Raw genomic sequence first — 26,171 nt, 5'->3', positions numbered from 1 at the left:
ATGGTGACATCATCTCTACAGACTGTGGCTGTTACATATCCTCACCTGGTAATAATAAGACTGTCCTCAGCTGCACACAGCTCCAAGATGAACAAACTGAAGTAAATACAAATTAGAGTTACGATAGATTGAAATCTTGTAATCAGAGCTAATTCTTAGTGAAACTCTCACAACATCATATCATGATCCTGGGTTAGTGTCTCGGTCTCAGATCACAACATCAGCACAGGCTTGGCTTGGGTGAGGTATTGAGTGGTTCTTGTCCATGACAGCTGCAGGTACAGTGCCATCAGCCATGCTGCACCACATGTCTGCCCAGGAACATTAGTGTGGCTGAGTCTCATGTAAACATTGTGCTAAAGTGGTGGGAAAGTGGCTGCAAGCTGGCTGCACTGTGTCCAATACTCTCAGTATGATATCCACAAACCTCTGAGTGTCACAGAGTGGGCCTGTGCTCAGCTCACTGTGCCCCATTCAATTCTACTTGCATAGTTTTACAAGTAAAATTAAAAGTTGCTCAATGATAAGTTATTGTAGTAACAACTAAGTCCATGGTCATTATTTGTTAATAGTAGCTTAAAGCTTCTGCACCAATCATGGAGCAGCAGGTTTAGAGCATGTGGATCTACAAAAGTAAGTCCCAGTAAGATGGGCTGAGCCTTACATACTAGAAGAAACATGTCATTCCCAGCAGATGAAGCGCCCTTTAAAGCAGGATCTCACTTTAAACCTAAAGAACTTGCTATGAGCATGCAGTGCATTCATGGTTATTATTCATACGATTGTGGGGAGCTAATAAAGTGCAACTATCACATTACATTTTATTATTAAATTGTTGTTGACAATCCCTTCACTTCTGCTTATCTAATTCATGGTTGCAGGATGGCTGACAGCTTCCATTAGGCAGGAGGTAATGTCCATTCTGGCCACAGTGCAACCCACAACGTGTAACTGACACTATTATATTGCATTATGTCACATTGTTACATCTTTTTAATAAATGATGACAGTCAGCTGAATTTGCTGCCCCCTTGGTGGAGGACATCAGGATCAGCAGCTACTGCTCCATCACAAACACCACAGAAGAAGAACAACACTGGATCAGATTATCTGGATGTGTTTGACAGGGACAGTGTTCATGTTCATGGACATCAGGACAAAAACAGACGATGGAAACCTGCCAGATTTGAGCTAAACTGCTCGTTTCCATGTGTAGTCCCTGGGAGGTCACATGACCAACAAAGACACACAAGCTGTGTCCCAAAACGTCGGCTGCATCCTCCGGAGGCCGCATTTGAAGGCCGATGACGTCACAGCCAGGCGACGAAGGCTGTCCCGATTCCTCGACTCCTTCAAATGCGTCCTTCATTCCCCCGAGTTTGAAGGATGGGTCGGGTGTGTCCTTCGTGGCCCACCATATCCCAGAATTCATAGCGTGGCCCAGCCAAATTTCAGCTGCCAACAATGGCGGCCGCTACTAAGTTTTAAAATTTAACGAGGGAGTACTACTTACTTACAATGAATTCCTTACACTATATAATTTTCCCGTCAGTGTTGGGGAATTCTCAATGGTGCTTGGTGCCATACCCTCAGGGACTTTAATGTTATATAAAAACACTGACAGCTCAATATCTGCCTCAGTCACTCTCCCTGATCCAGCTGAGTCAGCAGTGGGAAAAATCTGCTTTTCACAGGAACTTGGTAACAGCAATAAGAGAATACGTAGTTTATTCCAAGAAGATATCATGTCTCTCCCATATATAGAATATCTTACTGGAACCGACATGTTCCAGATATCACCTGGAAGACAGTCTGGATGATCCCATAAATATCTAATTGTGAACAAGGTGAAGGAAATCTCATATAAAATTCTTCATAAATGTTACCCAGCCAGTCACTATATGGTGACATTTAAAAGAGACATAAATACTAATTGAACTTTCTGTGGGGATCATCCAGAAACTGTGGCACATCTCTTTTGGTTCCTCTACACAGAGATTCTGGAAGAATTTAGCAGTTTTGTTATTGTCCATATTTTAAGGGAGTTTTCTTTACGATGGAAAATGTTTTATTCTGTTTCTTTAAGTTCCCCAGGAAGAATGATAAATGTTTTTTTATAAAATATTTGTTAATACTTTTAGCTATTTTATATCCATAAATGTAAGTTTATTAATAAAACACCATATTTCTGCCGTTTTATAAGGATATGAATTGTACATACAATCAATTTCAGACTCAACCAACAAAAAGCCTCTCAGAACAATATTTATATGTTGATTTTTTTTCGCCTACTCATATCATCATTTTTTTACTCCTGGTTCTGTATGTTCATGTTCTGTTCTTTTGTAAACTTCATCTGTTTGTATGTTGTATACTCATTGTGTTTCAATAAAGTTCGATTTAAAAAAAGGTACGTTCTAAACGAAGCTTCAGACGTCACTGATCACGTGACTCTGGCCAAACGAATCAAGCCTCGACACGGTGCTTCTGAAGCAGCGCGTTGATCTTTCTGACACACGCACCGGAGCGTCAGCTTCAAGCGGACCATCGCTACGTCTCACATCTAAAGGTGTCAAGGTAACTTTGAACTGAGTTCAGTCAATCTGGAGTTTTTCCAAGTTTTCTGTTGCTCTCTGTGAGAGAAGAGCGTTAAAGGCGGGGCTCTCCAGAGTCCAGCAAAACAGGAAACCACAGCTGGGTGTGTGTAAGTGTGCAAACCAATAGAATGCATCGTGGTGGGGGGGGGCATCACGGGCAAGAAAAAAATAAAATAATCGGTCGTACCCATGCTTCCCCGACGTCATGCCAGCGCATATTGGGAAATTCGTAGGCACCGATCGGTTTTCTATCAGCCATTTGCTGGGAGTAAGGGCGCCCTCCGTTTGCGAGGTGCGCCTGCTGCTGGCGGCACAGGGAGGAGAGGGCGGGGCGGCGGGGAGTCTCTGGCTGGCTGGAGCGGCATCTAATAACCAACTCGCAAAACAAAATAAAAACAACAAACAGATATTATGATACAGACTTATAATCTGCACCCATGTTTTTTCTACATTCTATAAAGTGAGCGCGAGAGCCCTCGGTGCGCCTGCGCGCTGCTGAAGTCAAAGTAAACTTTATTGTCATCTCCGCTACAGACAGTCCAGCATATAGAGAGACGAGACGACGAGGCTGCAGTTACAGCGGTGCAAGTAAACAAACAATAAATATAAGAAGAGTAAGAAAATAAATCTACACTTTAGGACTCGGGGTAAAGGATCAATAACAATTTAAATTTATAATTTACAGTTTGATGATTTAAAGTCTCACACAACCCGTCAAAAGGGGCGGGGCCGGCTGCTTCCAAGTAGAGCACATTTCATTTATAATGATGTAAATCCAAGCCCATCATGGATTCACGATCTGAATCCTGGGTTGTGTAAAATCCCAGAAATCAACCTTAGACAAAGTGAATCTGTGAACTAAGGTGTAGGTCTGTTAGGTTAATTGTGCTGATCCTCGGGTTGGGGGATTTGTGTTTGTACTGGAGCGCAAAATTCAAACCAATGGAAGATGGACAACAAAAGTTCAAAGCCATCAGGTGCTCAGTTTATGTATTTATTTTTGGCCTACATCAGTAAGAAATGCCAAATTATATACACAAAGTTACAGGAATCACCACTCCTGTTATTCATGATGATTTCAGTAACATCACATAATAACATGTAACGTTATTATGTGATGTGCGTACTGTTAATGCTGATACTGTGGTGAAATTCTCTGCTTCTTTTGTGTATTCTGCATCTATTACGTCAGATTGTCTTACCCCTCATATGGTTGAGAATTTTGCCAATACCCTGTTAACTACATGTTCCTCCATCCTCGACACTGTGGCACCTATTAAAATGAAGCGCCCCAGAACTTACTCACAATGTTGGTTAAGTGACTCTGTTCGCGCTCTACGACGTGCGTGTCGGCGGGATGAGAGAAGGTGGAGGAAAGATAAACTCCAGGCATCTTACGACATCCTACGTACTAGTCGCTTGAAGTTTCAAACTGCTGCCAAAATGGCTAAAGCAGCTTTTCTTTCAAAAATTATCTCTACCAATGGTAACAATCCTCGAATTTTATTTAAAATTTTTAACTCTGTGGTCAACCCCTGCCCCACTATGCCGCTGCCGTGCTCCCCGGTTCTTTGCGAACAATTTTTAAATTATTTTTTAGATAAAGTCTCATCTCTTAAATCTGCTCTTCCTTTAATGACAGGCCCTGCGTTTACCCCTGACTGTTCCTCTTCCTTCTATCAGTTTGAACCCGTTTCACTCCCTACTCTTAAGCGTCTGGTTGAACAAATGAACAATACTAATCTCGTATATGATGTTCTTCCATCTCGTATAGTTAAGGACTGTTTTAGTGCAATTGGACCTAGTATATTGTCCCTTTTGAACTCTTCTTTGCTCTCTGGTTGCATACCATCAGCCTTTAAACATGCTATAATTCAGCCTGTTCTTAAAAAAAGGAACCTCGATTATAATGATTATGCGAACTATAGGCCGATTTCCAAGCTTCCGTTCTTGGCCAAAATTCTTGAGAAGATAGGCCTGGAGTTGAAGCAACACTACCTGGATGAGAATAGCATTAATGATAAATTCCAATCGGCCTTCAAACCACATCATAGCACTGAGTCAGCGCTGCTCCGAGTTCTCAATGACCTTCTACTAATGGCTGACAATGGACGCTCCTCGGTCCTAGTGCTATTGGATTTATCGTCGGCTTTCGATATGGTTGATCATAAAATCCTATTGGCGAGACTTGAGCACACTGTAGGCATCAAGGGTGTTGCCTTGGATTGGTTTAAATCATACTTGTCCAATCGGCTCTCCTCGGTTCACTTGGCCACTTCCTCTTCCTCCGCTGTACCTGTCTGTTGTGGTGTCCCTCAGGGATCTGTGTTAGGCCCTACTCTGTTCTCATTGTACATGCTTCCATTAAGCGCTATCTTTGAGAAATATCACATCGCTTTTCATTATTATGCTGATGACATTCAGATCTACTTTGAGTTAAATGATGACCTAGCTTTGTCCTTGAATAGTTTTCGAGGGTGCATGTGTGAGGTCAGGCAATGGCTCCTGGCAAATACTCTTATCCTTAATGATAAGAAAACTGAAATTGTGGTCTTTGGCAGTGACGTCCTTCGTGCCAAACTTCATGATGCTTTTGGTTTTCTCACTAGCTCCTTTTCCGACACTGTTAGGAATTTGGGCGTGTTACTTGACAGCTCATTTAAACTTGATAGACAAGTGTCTGCTGTTGTTAGATCCAGTTTTTACCAACTCCGCCTTATTTCTAAGGCCAGGCAGTATATCCCGCATAAAGACCTGGAAAAACTCATCCATGTCTTTGTAACATCGAGGCTGGATTACTGCAATTCACTCTATTTTGGACTCCACACTGCCCTTCTCCATAGATTACAGACAGTCCAAAATGCTGCTGCACGCATTCTAACCAAAACTAAGAAGTTTGCCCACATTACTCCCGTCCTAGCTGATTTGCACTGGTTGCCTGTGAAATATCGTATCCAATTTAAAATTCTGCTGTTTACTTTTAAAATCACTAATAACACAGCACCGAGCTATCTTAAGGAACTCTTAAGCTTATATGTCCTGCTAGGGCTTTAAGATCATCCTCACAGTTACTGTTGGTGCAGCCTAGATCTTGGCTGAAGTCTAGAGGTGATCGAGCGTTTGCCCTGGCCGCACCAGAGTTGTGGAACAACCTTCCCATTGGCATTCGGGCGTCTGACTCTATTCAATCTTTTAAATCACGGCTTAAAACGTATTTGTTTAATCTTGCGTTTTCTACCGGTTAAATGCTGGCCTTGTCTGCAGTGATTTATTTTACTAATTTTCCTATCTTGCTTTTTATTTGCGCTGTGTATGTCTTATCCCCATTGTGTGTTGATGGCACAGTTATATTGTGCTATAGCTATGTGCTGTAGTTATATTTTTTCTATTGGTGGCTTTTTCCTGTGAACATAATTCTACACTTTTATTTTTATGACTCTGATTATACTTGTGTTAATTTGTTCTATGTTAAGCACTTTGGCATGCCGTTGGTTTTTAAATGTGCTCTATAAATAAAGATTGTTGTTGTTGTCCTGTAAGCACAGTCTGCCTGTGTCTTTTCTCTGCAAATGAACATTTTCAGCCAATATAGGTAATACATCAACATGGCTGCCGTGGCTAAGTTAGGAATATTTATAATGTCATTTCCAAAACTTGCATATGATCTGCAATTTGTAGCAGATCTACTGACTGTCACAGAGCAGCTGGAGCAGTCTCAAATGGAGGTCAGTCCACTGCTGCCACCTGTGGCCAAGTGCCATAGCTACTGCTGGATGAACTCGTGACACATGTGCACCTGTTTCTATGAACACATTGAGTCTGAGTGGCTGCACTTACACTGGTGCATTCAAACATATTGAAAGATGCCAGCAATGTGGATTGTCAAGACTCAAACCAATCCACATTGCTGGCGTTGCATCTTTCAATGCCAGCAATGGCAGGTATCAGTGCTCAAAGCTTTTGTGTTTGTTTCCAACAAGTTGCCCACCTCGGGAAACAAAAATGTGTTCTTTTACTTGTCAGATGAACATATGAGACACTTTGACTCTTCAGTGCAGTGTGGAGCCTAACAAAGATCTGTTTTGTGTCCCAGCTGATCAGCAGGAGGAGGAGAGTCTGACGGAGCAGCAGAGGAACATTTTCAGCTACTTGGACTCAGCTCAGCCACTACAGAGGAAACAATGAGCTCAACACAGAAGGTGACAGACAGAGCAGGACCATATGACCAAAGATATTTATCACCATATACAGGGAGTGCAGAATTATTAGGCAAGTTGTATTTTTGAGGAATAATTTTATTATTGAACAACAACCATGTTCTCAATGAACCCAAAAAACTCATTAATATCAAAGCTGAATGTTTGTGGAAGTAGTTTTTAGTTTGTTTTTAGTTTTAGCTATTTTAGGGGGATATCTGTGTGTGCAGGTGACTATTACTGTGCAGAATTATTAGGAAACTTAACAAAAAACAAATATATACCCATTTCAATTATTGATTTTTACCAGTGAAACCAATATAACATCTCCACATTCACAAATATACATTTCTGACATTCAAAAACAAAAACAAATCAGCGACCAATATAGCCACCTTTCTTTGCAAGGACACTCAAAAGCCTGCCATCCATGGATCCTGTCAGTGTTTTGATCTGTTCACCATCAACATTGCGTGCAGCAGCAACCACAGCCTCCCAGACACTGTTCAGAGAGGTGTACTGTTTTCCCTCCTTGTAAATCTCACATTTGATGATGGACCACAGGTTCTCAATGGGGTTCAGATCAGGTGAACAAGGAGGCCATGTCATTAGTTTTTCTTCTTTTATACCCTTTCTTGCCAGCCACGCTGTGGAGTACTTGGACGCGTGTGATGGAGCATTGTCCTGCATGAAAATCATGTTTTTCTTGAAGGATGCAGACTTCTTCCTGTACCACTGCTTGAAGAAGGTGTCTTCCAGAAACTGGCAGTAGGACTAGGAGTTGAGCTTGACTCCATCCTCAACCCGAAAAGGCCCCACAAGCTCATCTTTGATGATACCAGCCCAAACCAGTACTCCACCTCCACCTTGCTGGCGTCTGAGTGGGACTGGAGCTCTCTGCCCTTTACCAATCCAGCCACGGGCCCATCCATCTGGCCCATCAAGACTCACTCTCATTACATCAGTCCATAAAACCTTAGAAAAACCAGTCTTGAGATATTTCTTGGCCCAGTCTTGACGTTTCAGCTTGTTAGAATTAGAATTAGAATTCAACTTTATTGTCATTGCACATGCACAGGTAGAGGGCAACGAAATGCAGTTTGCATCCATCCAGAAGTGCTTTAGTGATATAGATATATTACAATATATATTAGCAATAATATAGATATGTAAGTATATTACAGAAATGGCTCTATTATGGTATGTTATAATGTACACGGTATGAAGTATGTTGTGAATATGCTATAACTAAGTATGTACAGGCTGTAGTGAGTACAAGCTATGTACAGGATATGAACAGGATATAAATATGAAAAACTATACAGAATATGAAATAAATAACTTTACAGAAATCTGAGATATACAGCTATACAGAAATGGGAACTATGCAAGTTGTAAACAGTTGTAGGATTAAAGATTATCGAATGTACAGAATGATTATTTACACAGAGCTATACAGTAGTGCAGTTAAGATAAGTGAGGGTGTGGATAATTTCTACAGAGGCTATATAAAGTGCTAGTGGTTGTGAGTGGTGGTTCACTCCATGTTATTATTGTGTGTTTGAGGGTCCAGGGCCCTGTTTCAGGAAGCTGGTTTAGTGCAAACTCTGAGTAAGTATACCCTGAGTTAACGAAAACTCTGGGTTTTCAGTTTCACAAAGCGAGTTTAGATTAATCCTGAGTGAGTTACTATGACGACACACTCCGTGAAGCTAACCTGCCCCCTAGCAGGTTTACTTCAACTAACCCTTTCTCCGCCTCTGTGTCAGAAACCTGACTGTAGGAAGTGTCAGACATGGCGTGCCCCTTCCTTGAAGAGCCAGTAGATGTTGAAACCCAAATTCTCCGCAGAGCTCTCCGCCGGGAGAGAGTGATTAGAGCGCGTTTGGACATTTTATCATTTCCTGATGATTTTCTGTGTGAACGTTACCGTTTTTCAGCACAATCCATAATTTATTTGAATAACATCCTCAGGCCTAATATTGCTCATGTGACACATCGCGGACATGCTCTCAGTTCTGTACATATTATTTGTATCGCACTTCGTTTTTTTGCAAACGGGAGCTTTCTGTATAATATTGGTGACGCTGAGCACGTTTCCAAGGCTACCGTCTGTCGGGCAGTCAGGAATGTTACAGTTGCACTGAAACGTCTCCTGTACTCGTCTGTGGTGTTCCCCGGTCACAGACCCACAAGATTTATCAAAGAGGGATTCCACAAAATTGCAGGTAGCAGGATGAACAAAACTTAATTCATGATGTGGTGATACTTGAACTTAGAGCTGGGCGATAAAACGATAACGATATGTATCGCGATATAACTTTTACTCGATAGAGAAATTAAGCTATCGCGATAGACCTCGCCGCTCTTGTCCTCTTAAAAAAAAAAAAAAAGAAGGTCAGCCAATCCAAATTAAGTAGCGCAGAGCCGAACCAATCACAGCCGCAGCGTCACGTCGCGTGACTTGTTACATACAGCACAAGTGCCAAGCCGCACGTGTGTTTGTTTGGGAAGCAGCCAGCGGGTAATGGAGGAAATGAGTGTGCCGACTAGAAAAATCAACCGAGCGTGACCGAAGAGAAAACAGATGATGGTTCCAATGCCGGAGAGATTGTCGAACGGAAGAGCCATAGAAGTTCCGTAGTGTGAAGGTATTTCGGCTATTTCAAGTCTGACAAAAAACAGAGTAGCGTGCACTGTAAATGTGCCGAAAGCAAGTCTGGAAATACAATAAACTGGTGCATGCGTCACACTGTGCGCCACGTTATTGTTTCGGTGAAATGAATTTCTACAATACTGTTAATTCTACTCTCTGCAGTGTTTAAATGCTTACATATACACACAGTTACTGTCCCTCCACACATACGACTCGGTTCTGCTTCTATGCCCCAGCTTTGTTTACTTTTTCCCACCGAGGCTTCTAGACTTCTGATTGGCCAACATTTCTGCACGGTTAGGAATCTAGCTCCACCTGCTGCTTTGGCATGTTCATAGCAGCGTTTTCCTTCATTTCTGCCTTTATGTGTGGACGGGATTATTTTTTAAAACGAAAACGGAAAATCTCTGTTTTCAAAAATACCCGTGTACGTGTGGACGTAGCCTCAGTCTCTGACTGGAAGCGCTAATTCGTCATTCGGCTTTTGTCAGACTAAAGTAACTGTTAAAACTGTTTGAAAAGCTCAGCTATACAACAAGGAGAGATTGAGAATTTCCTTTTAGTTCTCAGTTTATTTGATATTGACAAAAGTTAGTCAGTTTTGTCTGTTCTTCTGTAAAACAAACTAAGATTTATTTTTAGAATTAATATTTTGTTTCTAAGTGGAATTGACAATTTAGTCTGTTTCGTTTGTTCTATTTTGAAACTTAAACGCTTTAGCGGCTGCCTTTTGTGTAGTTTGCAATATTTGCCTTTATTTATCTGAAAAAGTCTCATGTTCCTTAAGTACATCTACCCTGTTGAACTTATTATGGGAAATAAATATTTAAATAAAAACAAGCTGCTGATTATTTCACATTTTACTTGTGAGCAACGGCACATTTAAATCTTACAAATATAGTTATTTGGCTTATATCGTGATGGATATCGTTATCGCCTGAAATGAAAAAAACATATCGTGATATGAAAAAATCGCCCAGCTCTACTTGAACTACTACTTAAATTTTACATTTATTTTCACGGTTCCCAGGCGTGATTGGCTGTACAGATGGCACTCACATTCCAATCATTGCTCCTTCAGTAAATGAAGGAGACTATGTGAACAGGAAGTCTTTCCACAGCATTAATGTGCAGGTACATAGTTCCCTGTAGCATTTCAAACTAACAAATTATTTCATTATAGTAATGGATGCTAATTTGTGTTCTCTGCACTGTGAAGATCATATGTGATGCTGCCAACATTATCACAAATGTGGAAGCCAAGTGGCCAGGCTCTGTGAGTGGTGGTGGTGGAGGACCCCCACCTGTTTTTCGGGCCTCCGCTTTTTTTCTGTTGGCTATAACGGGTCACATTTGAGCATACAGAGTAAGCAGATATTTACTTGTAATGTGCTCAGATAATTTCAATAAGTGCTTACAGAAAGAAAATTAATGTAGCCTCTAACTGCAATTGATTTACATCGGACAAACAGACCAAGCACTATGGCTCATAATACAATTACACCTTACCTGTTTGGACTATATTTTTATATTTCATTTTTACTTGCTGCCAGGAACGTTTGGGGCCTGTTGGGTTGCACCTGCGCTCACATCACGTCACAAAATAAAATGTATAAAATAAAAAATGAAATATAATAAAATAATGTGTTAAATGGGTGGAAATCCCTAGATCAATGTTTAAATTAACACTCACGCATTGACTCTGTCGGCTATGTTTTGCCATGCATGCTCCCTTTGTTTTGCAGCTGAGGCTGTGTTACTTTTTTTCTACAAAATTTGCATGTTATCGGCATATAGGGCTTTGGAGCGTGATGTCACGGGGGTGGGCGTGGAAAGGATTTTGGCCCGATCCGCCATTTTGGGGGTCTAAGTAAGGAGCGAAAGCATAGCCATGGTTCGTACTTGCTGTGTGGTCGGCTGCAATGTTCGATCTTACGACCGGCACGGGAATAAGTTTGGATTGTCTTTTTATGCTTTCCCAACCTGGAAGCAACATGAAGGAGCTCATGTATCGGATATTACCAAACGAAGGCGTCTAGCCTGGATAGCAGCCGTGAGACGAGCTGATATCAAGTTCTGTTACGTCTCCAGATATCAGCTGGTGTGCTCAAGACATTTTCATTCCGGTAAGTTCTAAATATGTTCTTATCACACTTTATAGCTGAATAATATCATCGTTGGTGGTCTCGGAAGTTATAGAAATTGCGATCAAACATCGAATGGAGTGACTTGATTGGTTGATGTAAAGACAATAAATGAAATGAGACAGGAAGGACACAAATTGGCGTTAATAATTTGCCCAATTATCAATGTGTTAATTTGCATGTACTTTACAATTACGGGCATATAATATGATAACGATATTTTAGCAGTTCAATGATAAATGTATAACATTAATTATGGTCGGGGGTGGAAAATGGCTATTTCACTGGATGCACTCCAGCTGACTTACTTTGACGACATACTCAGAGTTTGGCGGCTTGAAAATAGCCAAATCTTGCACCCAGCCATTTGTAAATTGGATGTGCGCCTCCAGTGACTTGTAATTACGAAACTGGTTCGCTGTGTAAGCGCTTACTCCACAAACAAGATACGTGAAGATATCGGGGTAGGACAGTGGCGGTAAGTCGTCTGGGTCTTTACTCCACTGCCGTATTTCATATGGGTCCAGATTTGCGATGCACTCTATTTTTTTCAAGTACCGCTGCTTCGCCTCTGGATGCAATCGGTCTCTATACCGTCCCTTTTCTTTTTTAGCTGCTTTTAAGCATGTTTCTTGTCGTCGTAGTTCCAACACAGTGTGTTTGTTTTGATTCGTAGACCCCGAAAATGGAGCTGCGCTCCCACAATGCATTGCCGCGTGACGTCAACTCCAAAGCCCTATGCTGCCATCAGAATTTCGGCCTCAAGCGCTGTAAAATACATTGACCGCGCCTTCTTTCCCTCCGTCTCCATGGTGACTCGCTTAATCTGTGCTCCACTAATCAGGGCTTTATGTATCCTCGTGCACGCATTTAACTTGGGGTTAAAGCAACTCCGCGTTGATTGAACTACTTGTTATCAGCTTTTCTGAAACCGAATATTCCGAGTTGGACATTTCGGGGTTACTCAACCCTGAGTATCATTTTTCACTCTGAGTTTTCTAAACCGGCTTCCTGAAATAGGCAAGGCAAGGCAAATTTATTTGTATAGCACAATTCAACAACAAGGTGATTCTAATAGGGTACAGTTGTCCATTGTGGGTGTGTGTATGTTGAGTCCATAAGTTAACGTGGGTCAGATGTCAGGAGGCAGAGTTCAGGAGTCTGACAGCTGTGGGGAAGAAGCTGTTCCGGTACCTGGTGGTCTTAGTCCGGAGGCTCCTGTAGCGCCTCCCAGAGGGCAGGAGGGTGAAGAGTCCATGTGATGGGTGACTGGGGTCTTTGATGATTTTCCCAGCCCTTTTCAGACACCGCTTCCTGTAGCTGTCTTTTATGGCAGGAAGTGGTGCTCCGGCGATGCGCTGGGCAGTTTTCACGACCCTCTGCAACGCCTTCCGGTCCGAGGCAGAGCAGTTCCCGTACCAGACTGTTATACATTTGGTCAGGATGCTCTCGATGGTGCAACGATAGAAGTTCACCAGGATGTCTGAGGACAGGTGGTTCTTCCTCAGAGTCCTCAAGAAGAAGAGGCGCTGGTGAGCCTTCTTGACCAGCTTGGAGCAGTTGGTCGACCAGGTGAGATCCTCGGAGATGTGGACTCCCAGGAACTTGAAGCTGCTCACACGCTCCACAGCCATCCCCTTAATGTGGATGGGTGGATGTGGGTCAGCATTCCTCCTGTAGTCCACGATGAGCTCCTTGGTCTTCTCGGTGTTAAGCAGCAGGTTGTTTGTGTCGCACCACTCAGCCAGACGATCCACCTCCTCCCTGTAGGCGGCCTCATCGTTGTCACTGATGAGGCCAATCACCGTGGTGTCATCTGCAAACTTAATGATGGTGTTGGAACCATCAGCAGGTCTGCAGTCGTGGGTGAAGAGGGAGTAGAGGAAAGGGCTCATCACACAGCCTTGTGGTACACCGGTGTTCATTGTGATGGTAGATGAGCAGTGGTTATCCAGCCGGACATGTTGGGGGCGATTGGTCAGGAAGTCCAGTAACCATTTGCAGATGAGGGAACTGATGCCCAGGTCTGTCAGTTTCCTGATGAGTTGTGAGGGGTGGATTGTATTGAATGCTGAACTGAAGTCTATAAACAGCATTCTGGCGTAGGTGTTGTTGTTGTCCAGGTGTGAGAGGACAGAGTGCAGTGCGCTGGAGACAGCATCCTCTGTGCTCCTGTTCTGGCGGTATGCGAATTGGTGGGGGTCCAGGGTGGGGGGGAGACAGGATTTGAAGTGTGCTAGGACCAGCTGCTCTAAGCACTTAGTGATGATGGGGGTGAGTGCTACTGGGCGGTAGTCATTGAGCAAGATGGGTTGGAGTTTTTGGGTATCGGGACGATGGAGGTGGATTTGAAGCAGGCCGGTACCACAGCGTGGGCCAAGGACAGGTTGAATATGTCTGTGAGCACTCCTGCAAGCTCCCCAGAACACGCTCCAGGGCTCTAGAGTGCGACCAATTTGGTCGCAAATGCGACCAAATTTTTCAGTGGTGCGACTAAAAAAAAATATTTGGTTGCACCTGTGCGACCAACTGTTCGAGTAGCCAAAAAAAAAAATCTGCAACCTTCCCTGTGGTCAACAACAGACACACATTTTGCCCCTATCGTGGACTAAACCAATCAGAGATAGTCAGGGGCGGGACCTCTCTGATTGGCCGTGGTCCAGTTGAAAGTGCAGGTGGAAGTGGGAGGTGAGTAGCTTGAATAAAGCGATATCGATTCATTAAATCCTGAATCGACTTTTAAATATAACTGTGTTTTGCCAGAAACGCCAGATTCTCAGATTAAAGCTCACAAAACCAGTTCAACAACAACCAAACAGCAAATGAGAGCTGGGCCCTGTTTCAGGAAGCCGGTTTAGTGGAAAAACTGAGTAAGTATACCCTGAGTTAACGAAAACTCTGGGTTTTCGGTTTCACAAAGCGAGTTCAGATGAAGCCTCAGTGAGTCACTATGACGACACACTCCGTGAAGCTAACCTGCCCCCTAGCAGGTTTACTACAACTATCCCCGACTGTCTCCGCCCCTTTGTCGGAAACCTGACAGTAGGAAGTGTCGGACATGGCGTGCCACTTCCTTGAAGAGCCAGTAGATCGTGAAGCCCAAATTCTCCGCAGAGCTCTCCGCCGGGAGAGAGTGATCAGAGCGCGTTTGGACATTTTATCATTTCCTGATGATTTTCTGTGCGAACGTTACCGTTTCTCAGCACAATCTCTAAGTTATTTGGATAACATCCTCAGGCCATATATTACGCATGTGACACATCGCGGACATGCTCTCAGTTCATTACATATTATTTGTATTGCACTTCGGTTTCTTGCAAACGGGAGCTTTCTGTATAATATTGGTGACGCTGAGCACGTTTCCAAGGCTACCGTCTGTCGGGCAGTCAGGAATGTTACAGTTGCACTGAAACGTCTCCTGTACTCGTCTGTGGTGTTCCCCGGTCATAGACCCACAAGATTTATCAAAGAGGGATGCCACAAAATTGCAGGTATCAGGATGACCAAAACTTAATTTATGATGTGGTGATACTTGGACTACTACTTAAATTGTACATTTATTTTCAGGGTTCCCAGGCGTGATTGGCTGTACAGATGGCACTCACATTCCAATCATTGCTCCTTCAGTAAATGAAGGAGACTATGTGAACAGGAAGTCTTTCCACAGCATTAATGTACAGGTACATAGTTCCCTGTAGCATTTCAAACTAACAAATTATTTCATTATAGTAATGGATGCTAATTTGTGTTCTCTGCACTGTGAAGATCATATATGATGCTGCCAACATTATCACAAATGTGGAAGCCAAGTGGCCAGGCTCTGTCCATGACTCACAAATATTCCGTGAATGTACACTGAGCACAAAATTTGGACATGGTGAGTTGAGAATACTTTAAAATATATAAAGACCAATTGCTTCAGGGACATTTGAACTGAAGTGTATCCTTCTGTCTTAGGAGAGTTCACTGGCTACTTGCTTGGTGATAGGGGGTATCCATGTTTACCCTATTTGCTTACCCCTTACTCTGACCCTGAACCGGGCCCACAGCAGCGATATAATCTGGCTAATTGCAGGACAAGAGCCAGAATTGAAATGACTATCGGAATGCTTAAGGCCCGGTTCCAGTGCCTGCAAAGACTCAGGGTCACCCCAGAAAGGGCATGTGACATTATTGTGGCATGTGTGATTCTTCACAACATTGCCACAATTAGAGGAGAACACTGTCCTTCTGAACCAAACATCAGCAGTGATCCAAACCATGAACATCCTGACCCTCCCACGGACATACAAGATGGAAGAGCAGTCAGAGACACCATATGTCACAATCATTTCTTTTGACCCATCACCTCAACATGTTGAAAGAAGAATAAACAGATTTTTTGTTCAACTGGCTTTATTGGTCGCCTGTATTTCCTGTACACAAAGTATTAAAAGATGTAAACCTCATAAAGTGTCTCTGTTGCTTCCTCCTCTGTAACAGCTGTCAATGTTTCTTCATTATTTTCCTGTAGTAAAGAAATAGACAACATTGCTGTTCTACTGTAAACTCATATAATCTGTGGAGTATTACTCACAACTGCATGTTGGTCTGGCTCAACAGGAGGCTGCACCAGATGCAGTACACCACCACCATCAACTGATAGAATATGAGGTTTATACAGGTCACTTATAACTTACAAGGGACCAAATGGCAATTAACAAACATACCAATCACCTTATACTTCATTGTCATTATGCTCTCAAAGACAACCAAGACTGAGGGAAGGCAAAATCAGTAGGAAAATAACTTCACTACAAAATAATCCATTATGGTGAAGAGTTTATCAGATGAATGAGTAGCACTGCAAAGGTGACTGTGAAGAAAGGATGTATGCACATCATGTATTATTTTGAATTTACCCCTTATGTAGGCACTTGTGTCTTGCGGGGTTATTGACTCAGAGGATGTCCCCGCAGAGATGCCTTCGGCCACAGGGCGCCCACTGTTTTGGCTGAGGGCCAACTGCTCAGCCTCTGTGAGTGGTGGTGGTGGAGGACCCCCACCTGTTTTTCGGGCCTCCGCTTTTTTTCTGTTGGCTATAACGGGTCACATTTGAGCATACAGAGTAAGCAAATATGTACTTGTAATGTGCTCAGATAATTTCAATAAGTGCTTACAGAAAGAAAATTAATGTAGCCTCTAACTGCAATTGATTTACATCGGACAAACAGACCAAGCACTATGGCTCATAATACAATTACACCTTACCTGTTTGGACTATATTTTTATATTTCATTTTTACTTGCTGCCAGGAACCTTTGGGGCCTGTTGGGTTGCACCTGCGCTCACATCACATCACAAAATAAAATGTATAAAATAACAAATAAAATAACATATGATAAAATAACGTGTTAAATGGGTGGAAATCCCTAGATCAATGTTTATATTAACACTCACGCATTGACTCTGTCGGCTATGTTTTGCCATGCATGCTCCCTTTCTTTTGCAGCTGTGGCTGTGTTACTTTTTTCCGCGGAATTTGCATGTTATCGGCATATGCTGCCATCAGAATTTCGGCCTCAAGCGCTGTGAAATACATTGACCGCGCCTTCTTTCCCTCCGTCTCCATGGTGACTCGCTTAATCTGTGCTCCGCTTATCAGGGCTTTATGTATCCTCATCCGCGCGCTTCACTTGGGGTTAAAGCAACTCCGCGTTGACTGAACTAATTGTTATCAGCCTTTCTGAAACCGAATATTCCGAGTTGGACAGTTCGGGGTTACTCAACCCTGCGTATCGTTTTTCACTCTGAGTTTTCATAACCGGCTTCCTGAAACAGGGCCCAGGTACACGGATTCCACACAAAGACGTAAACACAGCACAGACCCGACATATCAGAATTAACTTTGTCTTTCTCGGCTTTCTCACCCGACGGCCCGTAGACGGACACGCTGTCGGAGCTTAGCGATCCTGATGCGTCCGGTCCGCGCTGTGTTTACGTCTTTTTGCGCTGATTCTGAGCTGCAGGTTTTGTCTCTCCAACCAAAATTCACCGAGCTGAATTTTGCTGTTTTGCTTCCACGACTATTAAAATCGCACTTCATGCACAGCTAGCTCTCTCTATCTCTCTCTGTACTTCAAGAACAGTTTCCCGTCTCCAATCTCTGTTTTCTGTATTATTCATTCGCTTATTACCCACCAGTCTACCGTTGTTTACAGCGCTGCGGCTGCTGTCTTTTTCTTTTCTTTTTCTTTTTTTCACTTAAATGACCTCGAACAAGAAAGCCTGTTTTTTCTGTTGTTCAATACTGAAGAAATTTAAACTTTATATGCAGAACATTGTAGAATATTTTAAGGTTATCTGCTATAAAAAGCCAGACCAGGAAAATCTCCTTCATGTTTTTCTGTGTTTTATTCTCAGTTACTTTCACACAAAGGCATCTGCTGTGATGCTCACAATTCTGATGAAGTCAGTACTGATAAATGATCAGAATTATAATATTTCTGACTGTCTGAGGCTAAGTTGAATCGAATCGGGACTTTGAAAACCGGAATCGAATGGATTATAGAAATCAGTGATGATACCCAGCCCTAGTGAGCAGCCTAGGCACGACAGACGTGGATGTAGCTGTAATAGGAAAAGAACTATTGCTAACTTTTCTGTTAAGGCCTGATCCTTCTGAAATTCATAGCCAGTGCTCTGACACGGTGTCATCAATCTTTGAATGCTGAAAAAGCACAGTGTATCCAGAAAAACACATTATATTATATCAATTATTATAAAATTTGTGTGCGCCTAACTTTTGTGCCGGTACGCCTAACTTTTTAAAGTTAGGCGTACTGGTACGCCCATGGCAAAAAGTTAGTCTAGAGCCCTGCGCTCTGAGAACACGCCCGGGGATGCCATCAGGACCCGCAGCCTTGTGGACATTGATCCTGTTCAGCACCGCTCCTACATCGGTGGGGGAGAGAGTCAGAGGTTGGTGGTCTGGCGTCATGTCTGCTTTGGTTGTGGTTGTGGGTTCCCTCGCTCAAAACGAGCATAAAAGTTGTTGAGCTCGTTGAGGAAGGAGACATCAGAGGATGCGGGGGAGGGTTTGGTGGTCCTGTAGTCTGTAATGGTCTGGAGTCCTTGCCACATGCGTCGGGGGTTGGAGTTGGAGAAGTGTTCTTCTACCTTCTTTTTGTAATGGTGTTTGGCTTTTTTGATGCCCTTCTTTAGATTAGCCCTGGCTGTGCTGTAGGCGTGTGCATCTCCTGACCTAAAGGCGGTGTTGGGGGCGTTCAGGAGGAGACGAACATCCCGGTTCATCCAAGGCTTCTGGTTGGGGTACATGGTGATCCGTTTCTGGGTGGTGACACTGTCTGTGGTTTCGGAGATGTAATCCAGTACAGATGAGGCGTACTGGTCCAGGTCTGTGTGGGTGAACATATTCCAGTCTGTGTTTTTAAATCTGTCCTGGAGCACTGCGTCTGTCCCCTCTGGCCACACTTTAATTGTCCTCACAGCAGGTTTCACACGTTGGATGAGTGGTGAATACCGAGGTGTGAGGAACAGGGAGAGATGGTCCGATTGTCCAATGTGGGGGAGGGGTGTGGCTTTGTAGGCTCCAGCCAGGTTGGAATACACATGGTCTAAAGTCTTGTCTCCTCTGGTGTGGCAGGAGACATGTTGGTGGAATCTGGGGAGGACTGTCTTTAAGTTGGTGTGGTTGAAGTCGCCAGCAACAATAAAAGCAGCCTCGGGGTGTTTATTCTGGTGTTTGTTAATGGCTGCAGAAAGTTCTTTCATGGCCAACCTAGCATTAGCGTCGGGGGGTATATACACGGCAGTGAGTATGATCGAAGTGAGTTCTCTGGGGAGATAATAAGGTCTGCATTTGACCATTAAAAACTCCGCATTAGGTGAGCAGTGACTCTCAATAGTAGTGGAGTTCATGCACCAAGCATTGTTAATATAAATGCACAAACCTCCACCTCTGGTCTTGCCGGAGTCATCTGCTAGCCTGTCGGCTCAGTGTGTGTGGCGTCCTGCTAACTCGATAGCATTGTCCGGGCAGCTGTTGTTCAGCCATGTTTCGGTGAAAAACATGACATTTGAGTCCATAATCCGTCTGTTGTTAGTGATGGAGAGCCGTATCTCATCCATTTTGTTTGCCAGAGAACGGACATTGGCGAGGAAAATACTGGGTAAAGGCAGCTGGTGTGGTGTTAGCTTTAGCTTAGCCCGTAGCCCTCCGCGCCTACCTCTCCTTTGTTTACGATCTCGGTGCCGTCTGCGTGCACTTCCGCCCGGCCGGGGAGAGTGGGCAGCCTCCGGTGTTCTGGAGATCTCTGGGATGAGTCGGAGATCGGCGATAAAACTGTTGGAGTTGTGAGTCCAGATGTCCAGAAGCTCCTGTCTGCTGTAGGTCAGCAACGCACAGCAATTCTGGACGAATAATCCGGTTAAAAGTAGATAAAAAACCGCTAAATAGCAGATTCTGGAGAGACACTGAGCCTCGCGTTGTTCACGCGCCGTCATCTTGTGTGTCTTGTTCAGTGGTGGTCGTCTTTCAGCCTTTCTTACCTTGGCTCTGAGTATTGCACACCTTGTGCTTTTGGGCACTCCAGTGATGTTGCAGCTCTGAAATATGGCCAAACTGGTGGCAAGTGGCATCTTGGCAGCTGCACGCTTGACTTTTCTCAGTTCATGGGCAGTTATTTTGCGCCTTGGTTTTTCCACACGCTTCTTGCGACCCTGTTGACTATTTTGAATGAAACGCTTGATTGTTCGATGATCACGCTTCAGAAGCTTTGCAATTTTGAGACTGCTGCATCCCTCTGCAAGATATCTCACTATTTTTGACTTTTCTGAGCCTGTCAAGTCCTTCTTTTGACTCGTTGCCTAATAATTCTGCACACCTGATATAGGGTGTTGATGTCATTAGACCACACCCCTTCTCATTACAGAGATGCACATCACCTAATATGCTTAATTGGTAGTAGGCTTTCGAGCCTATACAGCTTGGAGTAAGACAACATGCATGAAGAGGATGATGTGGACAAAATACTCATTTGCCTAATAATTCTGCACTCCCTGTATACATTTGAACATTTGCCATAACGATGTAGCTGACGATAGAATTGACAGCAGACAAAATACTTTACAGCTGTACAACTTTATTAAAAACCCATCAATGTATTTTCACTGAAACAAGCAGCTGTTGTTTATGTGCATTAAAGTTATATAAAAATGTAACAGTGCAAATGCAAATTCCTCGCTGACAGTTTAACCAAAAGGCGTTTCCAGTGGAAACTGGCCGACACATCCTGAGCATAACCATGTATAATATCCACTAAACTTCAGAAGAGGTTATACAGTCGTGGCCAAAAGGTTTGAGAATTGCATAAATATTGGAACCTGGAGAAGTTGCTGCTTAAGTTTTTATAATAGCATTTTGCCTGCACTCCAGAATGTTATGAGGAGTGATCAGATGAACTGCATCGTCCTTCTTTGCCATGAAAACGAACTTAATCCCCAAAAAGCCTTACCACTGCATTTCATTGCTGTCATCAAAGGACCTGCTGAGACCATTTCAGTGATCGTCTTCTTAACTCAGGTGAGAATGTTGGCGAGCACGAGGCTGGAGATCATCATGGCTGTATCCCGATTCAGGTTCTGCAGCTTCAAAGTCCTCAAGGGCCACGTACTCAAAGACCGCTAAGGCCGAAGTGCGAGGCTCGTAGGCTCGTGAAATGGGACGTCTAGCCTCCGTCGCGCTGCCCAGGTTGCCTAGCAACCATGATACTAACAGCTGGAAACGTTTCATACAGCTTTGTTTGACAGAAATGAAGGAGAACATATTTAGTTCATTTGTTTCTACATGAGCTCTGTGTGATTTGATGAGTATCTGAGGCTGAGACCACAGGACTGTGAAACATGATTGTTGGGCTTCATTTCTGTGCTGAACAGTCGTTTAAGATTAGCTGTAAATAACAATTAGCTGATGTTGTTCATGAGACTAAAGTCATCACACTGTGGTAATGTAAATATAATATGGCCAATATTATAGTTATTATATTAATCACTTCACTCACAGACAAGTATCTGTGACAGTGTGTATACAGATGTATCATATATAAGAGACAAATATTGTTCGTTTAATATGTTGGTACTAAATGTGGCTCAATGCTTACATATATGTGTAAAAAGCAAATGTAGGAGCTGTGATAACTGTGTCTGATAGAATGAAGAGTAGACTGATATATGAAATATTCCTTTATTGGGTGAGAAAATCAGACCATGTCATAACTGCTGTAATTCACACATGGAAATCAAATGTGTGATAAGCTGCAGGATTCAAACACAAGTGTAACTTATAAACACATGTTCATACTTTTATTCCACAATCAGAGAGAAAGAAACAGAGAGAGAGTGCAGGACAGACAGACAGGTGACAGTCTCAGGTGTACACACTGCTACACAACAGCACCAGAGAAGCAGGATTTAGTGTTTGTGTTATTACGAGTGTAAACAAGAAGAGTTCCAGATGGTGCAGTGGACACATGTGTGACTGCTGTGATTAAAGCATCTTTCTTTCAGCTTAACGAGTGAACCGTCAGCTCGTTCAAACACACGTTAAAGTGCGTTTGGCTCGACACCACCGAACAGAGGCAGCAATATAACACAGCTAACATTAACAGTGCAGTGGATCCTGCTTGTGCCGTGATGTTCAGGACTGCAAACCGAGCAGCATCACTGACTTTCAGCTTGTTGTGTTTGTGGATATATGACTGACTTTAATTATCCACAAAATCATCACATTCTCTGTCAGATTAAGGTCGACTATTGAACGGCGTATATTTTAAAGGCTTTAAAACCAAGTTAACGCTGAAAGTACAAACATCACTAATGTCACATAACTCTGCCGACAAGGCATAGCTATGGCTATGAAATGCTCTTTGTGTATCACTTCTTCATTATGAAAGATGTCATTAATGCACTAGTAATGTCTCATCTGGAGTATTGTTCAATCATTTGGTCAGCAGCTAATAAGACAGATCTTAACAGACTTCAGTTAGTCCAGAATAAGGCGTCCAGATTAGTGTGAAGATGTTCATACTATACTAATATTGATAAAATGCATAATAACCTTTCTTGGCTTCCTGTACAGGCTAAAATATTCTATGGCTTACTTGTAGTTCTAAAGAAAGCAATTCTGTTAAACACACCACATTTATTCTGCTCAGCTGCAGTATCCAGATGAAATACATCATCATATTACACAGTTTTCAACAAGCTGCAATTTAGTAAATGCTCGAGTTAAAAGTAACGTTTTGTAAAACTGTTACATTTAGAGCAACTTTTAAGTGGAATAAGTTGCCTTAAAAAATTAGAGAATTATTCAAAACTTCAATGAACACTTAAAAGCCGATTTACAGAGCTTTTAGTTGTTGTAAATATTGTAAGACATGATTTGTTTTTGAAACTTGTGTAATGTGCCTCAATGTTATTGATATTATTATTATTATTATTATTGATTGCTTATATTTGAACAATTGTGAAACCTCACTGTGGATGTAAGAGTGAAATTATGTGGATATCTTGAATCCACTTTATTGTGTAATATTTTATGTGAGTATTTGACGGAAGACGAGCAACATCTGTTGTGGAAGCTAACGGGGTTCCTTTAGAATAAACAAACATAGGATTTATTATCACTGAATAATTCTGTATAAATCTATACAAATTATAGAAATATGTAATAGGAAACAACAAAATAATCTAAATTATAAAATAATGTGTGTGTGTGTGTGTGTGTGTGTGTACAATCAGGAGGGACGGGCATGATTTTAGTGTTTGAACAGTCATGAATTATCTTTAACAGCAGGTTGGATGTAATGTGTTAGAACTACCAGCAGGTGGGGATAAGAGACCTTTAAGGTGTTTGGTGCCACGCTCCACCTTCAGGTTTAAAACTAGTGTTAATGGAGTTTGAAGGTTGAGTTTGTTCCACGACTGCATTTCACTCACTGCCTCTGTTTGTATCTCTGTCACTGCAGGACCAACATGGAGCCAGAAGTCAGCGCTCTCAGGAGGCCGACAAACCTCACAGAAGAAAGGGAGAGAAAAAACACACCTGTGACGACTGTGGGAAGGGTTTTACTGTGAGGGCTTCACTAAAACAGCATCAGGTCATCCACACTGGAGAGAGACCGTTCAGCTGTGACTTGTGTGGAAAGTCTTTTTCCTTGAAGGGTTACCTAAAAAAACACCAACTCATCCACAGTGGAGTTAAAGCGTACAGCTGTGATCAGTGTGGCAGAGCTTTTACTCAAAGTAGCAGCTTACAGAGGCATCAAGTTACCCACTCTGGAATTAAGGCATACAGCTGTGATCAGTGTGGCAGAGCTTTTACTCACAGTAGCAGCTTACAGAGGCATCTAGTTACCCACTCTGGAATTAAGGCATACAGCTGTGACATCTGTGGAAAAACTTTCAGCCAGAGAGGTAACCGAAATATACACCTACGCATTCACACCAGACATGATGTGTACTGCTGTGAACAGTGTGGCAAATACTTTACAACAGACGCACACTTACAACGACACATGTTTACCCACACTGAGGAGAGACCTTATCGATGTGACCTGTGTGAGAAGACTTTTAAATCTCCACGTTACCTGAGACAACACCAACAGATCCACACCAGAAAGAGACTCTACAAGTGCAGTTACTGTGAGGTATGTATTTATATTGTTATCTTGTCATTTTAGCCTGACTGTTTGGAACAACTCTGCTCATTAAACTGTGTTAGCATGTTAGCAATTCTACTGCATGGAAAAGCAGCTCTGAGTGATTATTCAGATTTTCCTTTCAGTTATGATTTTAGTATTACTGTAGTATTATGGTGGTAGTATTGTAGTTATTGCAGCCCAGTAAACTGAGTGTGTTAACTGAAACAGTCAAATGTAGTTGGACGTCTGCAGAGATGCTCTTTATTTCAGGCGACGTTCAGGATACAAATGTTGAAGGACTGACTTACACTGTCTTTGTGTCTTTGTTTAGAAGCAGAGCGACACAGATGGATCCAGTTCTCAACCCTGTCATCACTGTGGTGGTGGGAAAGACTTTCATTGTGACCTCTGTGGAAAAACTTTCAGTCGGCAAAAGACCCTAAAAGTACATCAACATAGACACACTGGAGACAAACTGAAATACTGCAAAGAATGTGGGAGAAGCTTCACCACACCAAGTGATTTAAAACGACATGAACTGATTCACAGTGGGGTTAAAAAGCACCTCTGTGATCAGTGTGGGTCATCCTTCACCACTGCAAGGGACCTTAAATCACACAAACGAGTCCACACAGGAGAGAAACCACACAAGTGCAGACACTGTGAGAGAAGCTTCTCACATTCAGGTAATCGTAACATTCATGAACGTGCACACATGGAAGGAAACTACAGCTGTGACCAGTGTGACAAGAGCTTCAGGAATCTCAGTTCATACTCTGCACACAAACGATCCCACGTTACTAATAAACTGTTTCACTGTTACCAATGTGCCCAAACATTCACCTCATTGTCTGCTCTGTGCAAACATCAGCGCGATCACTCAGGGCTGAAATCACTCCCATCACTGGATCACAGTGAATCTGAAGACACAGAAAGATCCTCTGGTTTCTGTGTCAGACTCAAAAAGCTTGAGATCAGGCTCCACAGAGTTCAGATAGAATCATTTAAACTTGTGTTGAACTGAACTGGTTGCTGGGCTGAACTTCTACATAATACAGATCTACATGGGATCTTCTTTTGTTTTTTACTGAGTCAGTTTTGTCCTTTTTTTCTCTGTCCTGGTTTTGCTCGTCTGTAAATGATTGAAACTCAGTCAAATAGTTCATTGTTCTCCAGCAAAACGTTTTGGAAACTCATGTTTAACCTTTAAAACTCTGACATGTTTTAGCACACAAGGCTTCATCGGGGAGTTCACTCATGATTGGACCATGAGAACAAAGGTTTTTAGTGGTTTTATTATAAAGGTTTTATTATTATATAACAATGTTAATAATAATATCAATAACATTGAGGCACATTGTGTGGAGGAGGTTCAGTCATATCCTGATCATCCAGACAGATTTGATGGTTTTTATCCTCACCTGCTGTGTAGAAATGGTCTGACTGGTCGCTGTTACTGGGAGGTCGAGTGGAGAGGAAGAGTTTATATATCAGTGAGTTACAGAAGCATCAGAAGGAAAGGAGGCAGAGACTGTGTGTTTGGAAACAATGATCAGTCCTGGAGTCTGAGCTGCTCTGATGATGGTCCTCGTTCTGTCAGGCACAATAACAGACTAACATCCATCTCCTCCTCCTCCTCCTCCTCCTCTGTCTCTAACAGAGCAGCAGTGTATGTGGACTGTCCTGCTGGCACTCTGTCCTTCTACAGAGTCTCCTCTGACACTCTGATCCACCTCCACACCTTCAACACCACATTCACTCAAACTCTTTATCCTGGGTTTTGGTTCTGGTCTCGTGGTTCCTCAGTGTCCCTGTGCTGAGTGGAGTGTAAAGAGTGTCTCCTGTTACAGAAACACTCTGACTGTTGAACAGATAGT

At 42.7% G+C, this 26,171-nt stretch overlaps 1 protein-coding gene and 1 long non-coding RNA gene across 3 annotated transcripts; both read left to right on the top strand.

The window, feature by feature from the left end:
- Positions 1-1,912: 1,912 nt before the first annotated feature.
- Positions 1,913-26,171, top strand: LOC143415964 (uncharacterized). 2 transcript variants are annotated; one of them, XM_076881339.1, is made up of 5 exons: positions 1,913-2,577; positions 6,691-6,796; positions 23,620-24,067; positions 24,149-24,300; positions 24,626-26,171. In XM_076881339.1, the coding sequence occupies exons 2-5, from the start codon at positions 6,779-6,781 to the stop codon at positions 25,316-25,318; spliced, it is 1,311 nt and encodes a 436-aa protein (XP_076737454.1). In that variant the 5' UTR covers positions 1,913-2,577; positions 6,691-6,778; the 3' UTR covers positions 25,319-26,171. The 2 variants fall into 2 exon arrangements, with proteins under 2 accessions (XP_076737454.1, XP_076737453.1); XM_076881338.1 differs by having other exon boundaries at positions 23,620-24,300.
- On the top strand, positions 13,864-15,680 carry LOC143415965 (uncharacterized). The gene is made up of 3 exons (XR_013096394.1): positions 13,864-15,273; positions 15,359-15,470; positions 15,551-15,680. It is a non-coding gene; the product is annotated as an uncharacterized LOC143415965 (long non-coding RNA).

Source organism: Maylandia zebra, unplaced genomic scaffold (genome assembly GCF_041146795.1).
Source record: "Maylandia zebra isolate NMK-2024a unplaced genomic scaffold, Mzebra_GT3a scaffold11, whole genome shotgun sequence".
In the NCBI taxonomy this organism is placed as follows: Eukaryota; Metazoa; Chordata; class Actinopteri; order Cichliformes; family Cichlidae; genus Maylandia; species Maylandia zebra.
The sequence above is the reverse complement of the archived record's forward strand: the minus strand, read 5'-3'. Positions and strand labels throughout refer to the sequence as shown.

What these genes read in the sequence shown, in the direction of transcription:
- LOC143415964 (XM_076881338.1), top strand. An exon ending in ACAAGTGCAGTTACTGTGAG is followed by an intron (nt 24,301 to 24,625) that starts GTATGTATTTAT and finishes GTCTTTGTTTAG; the next exon opens with AAGCAGAGCGACACAGATGG.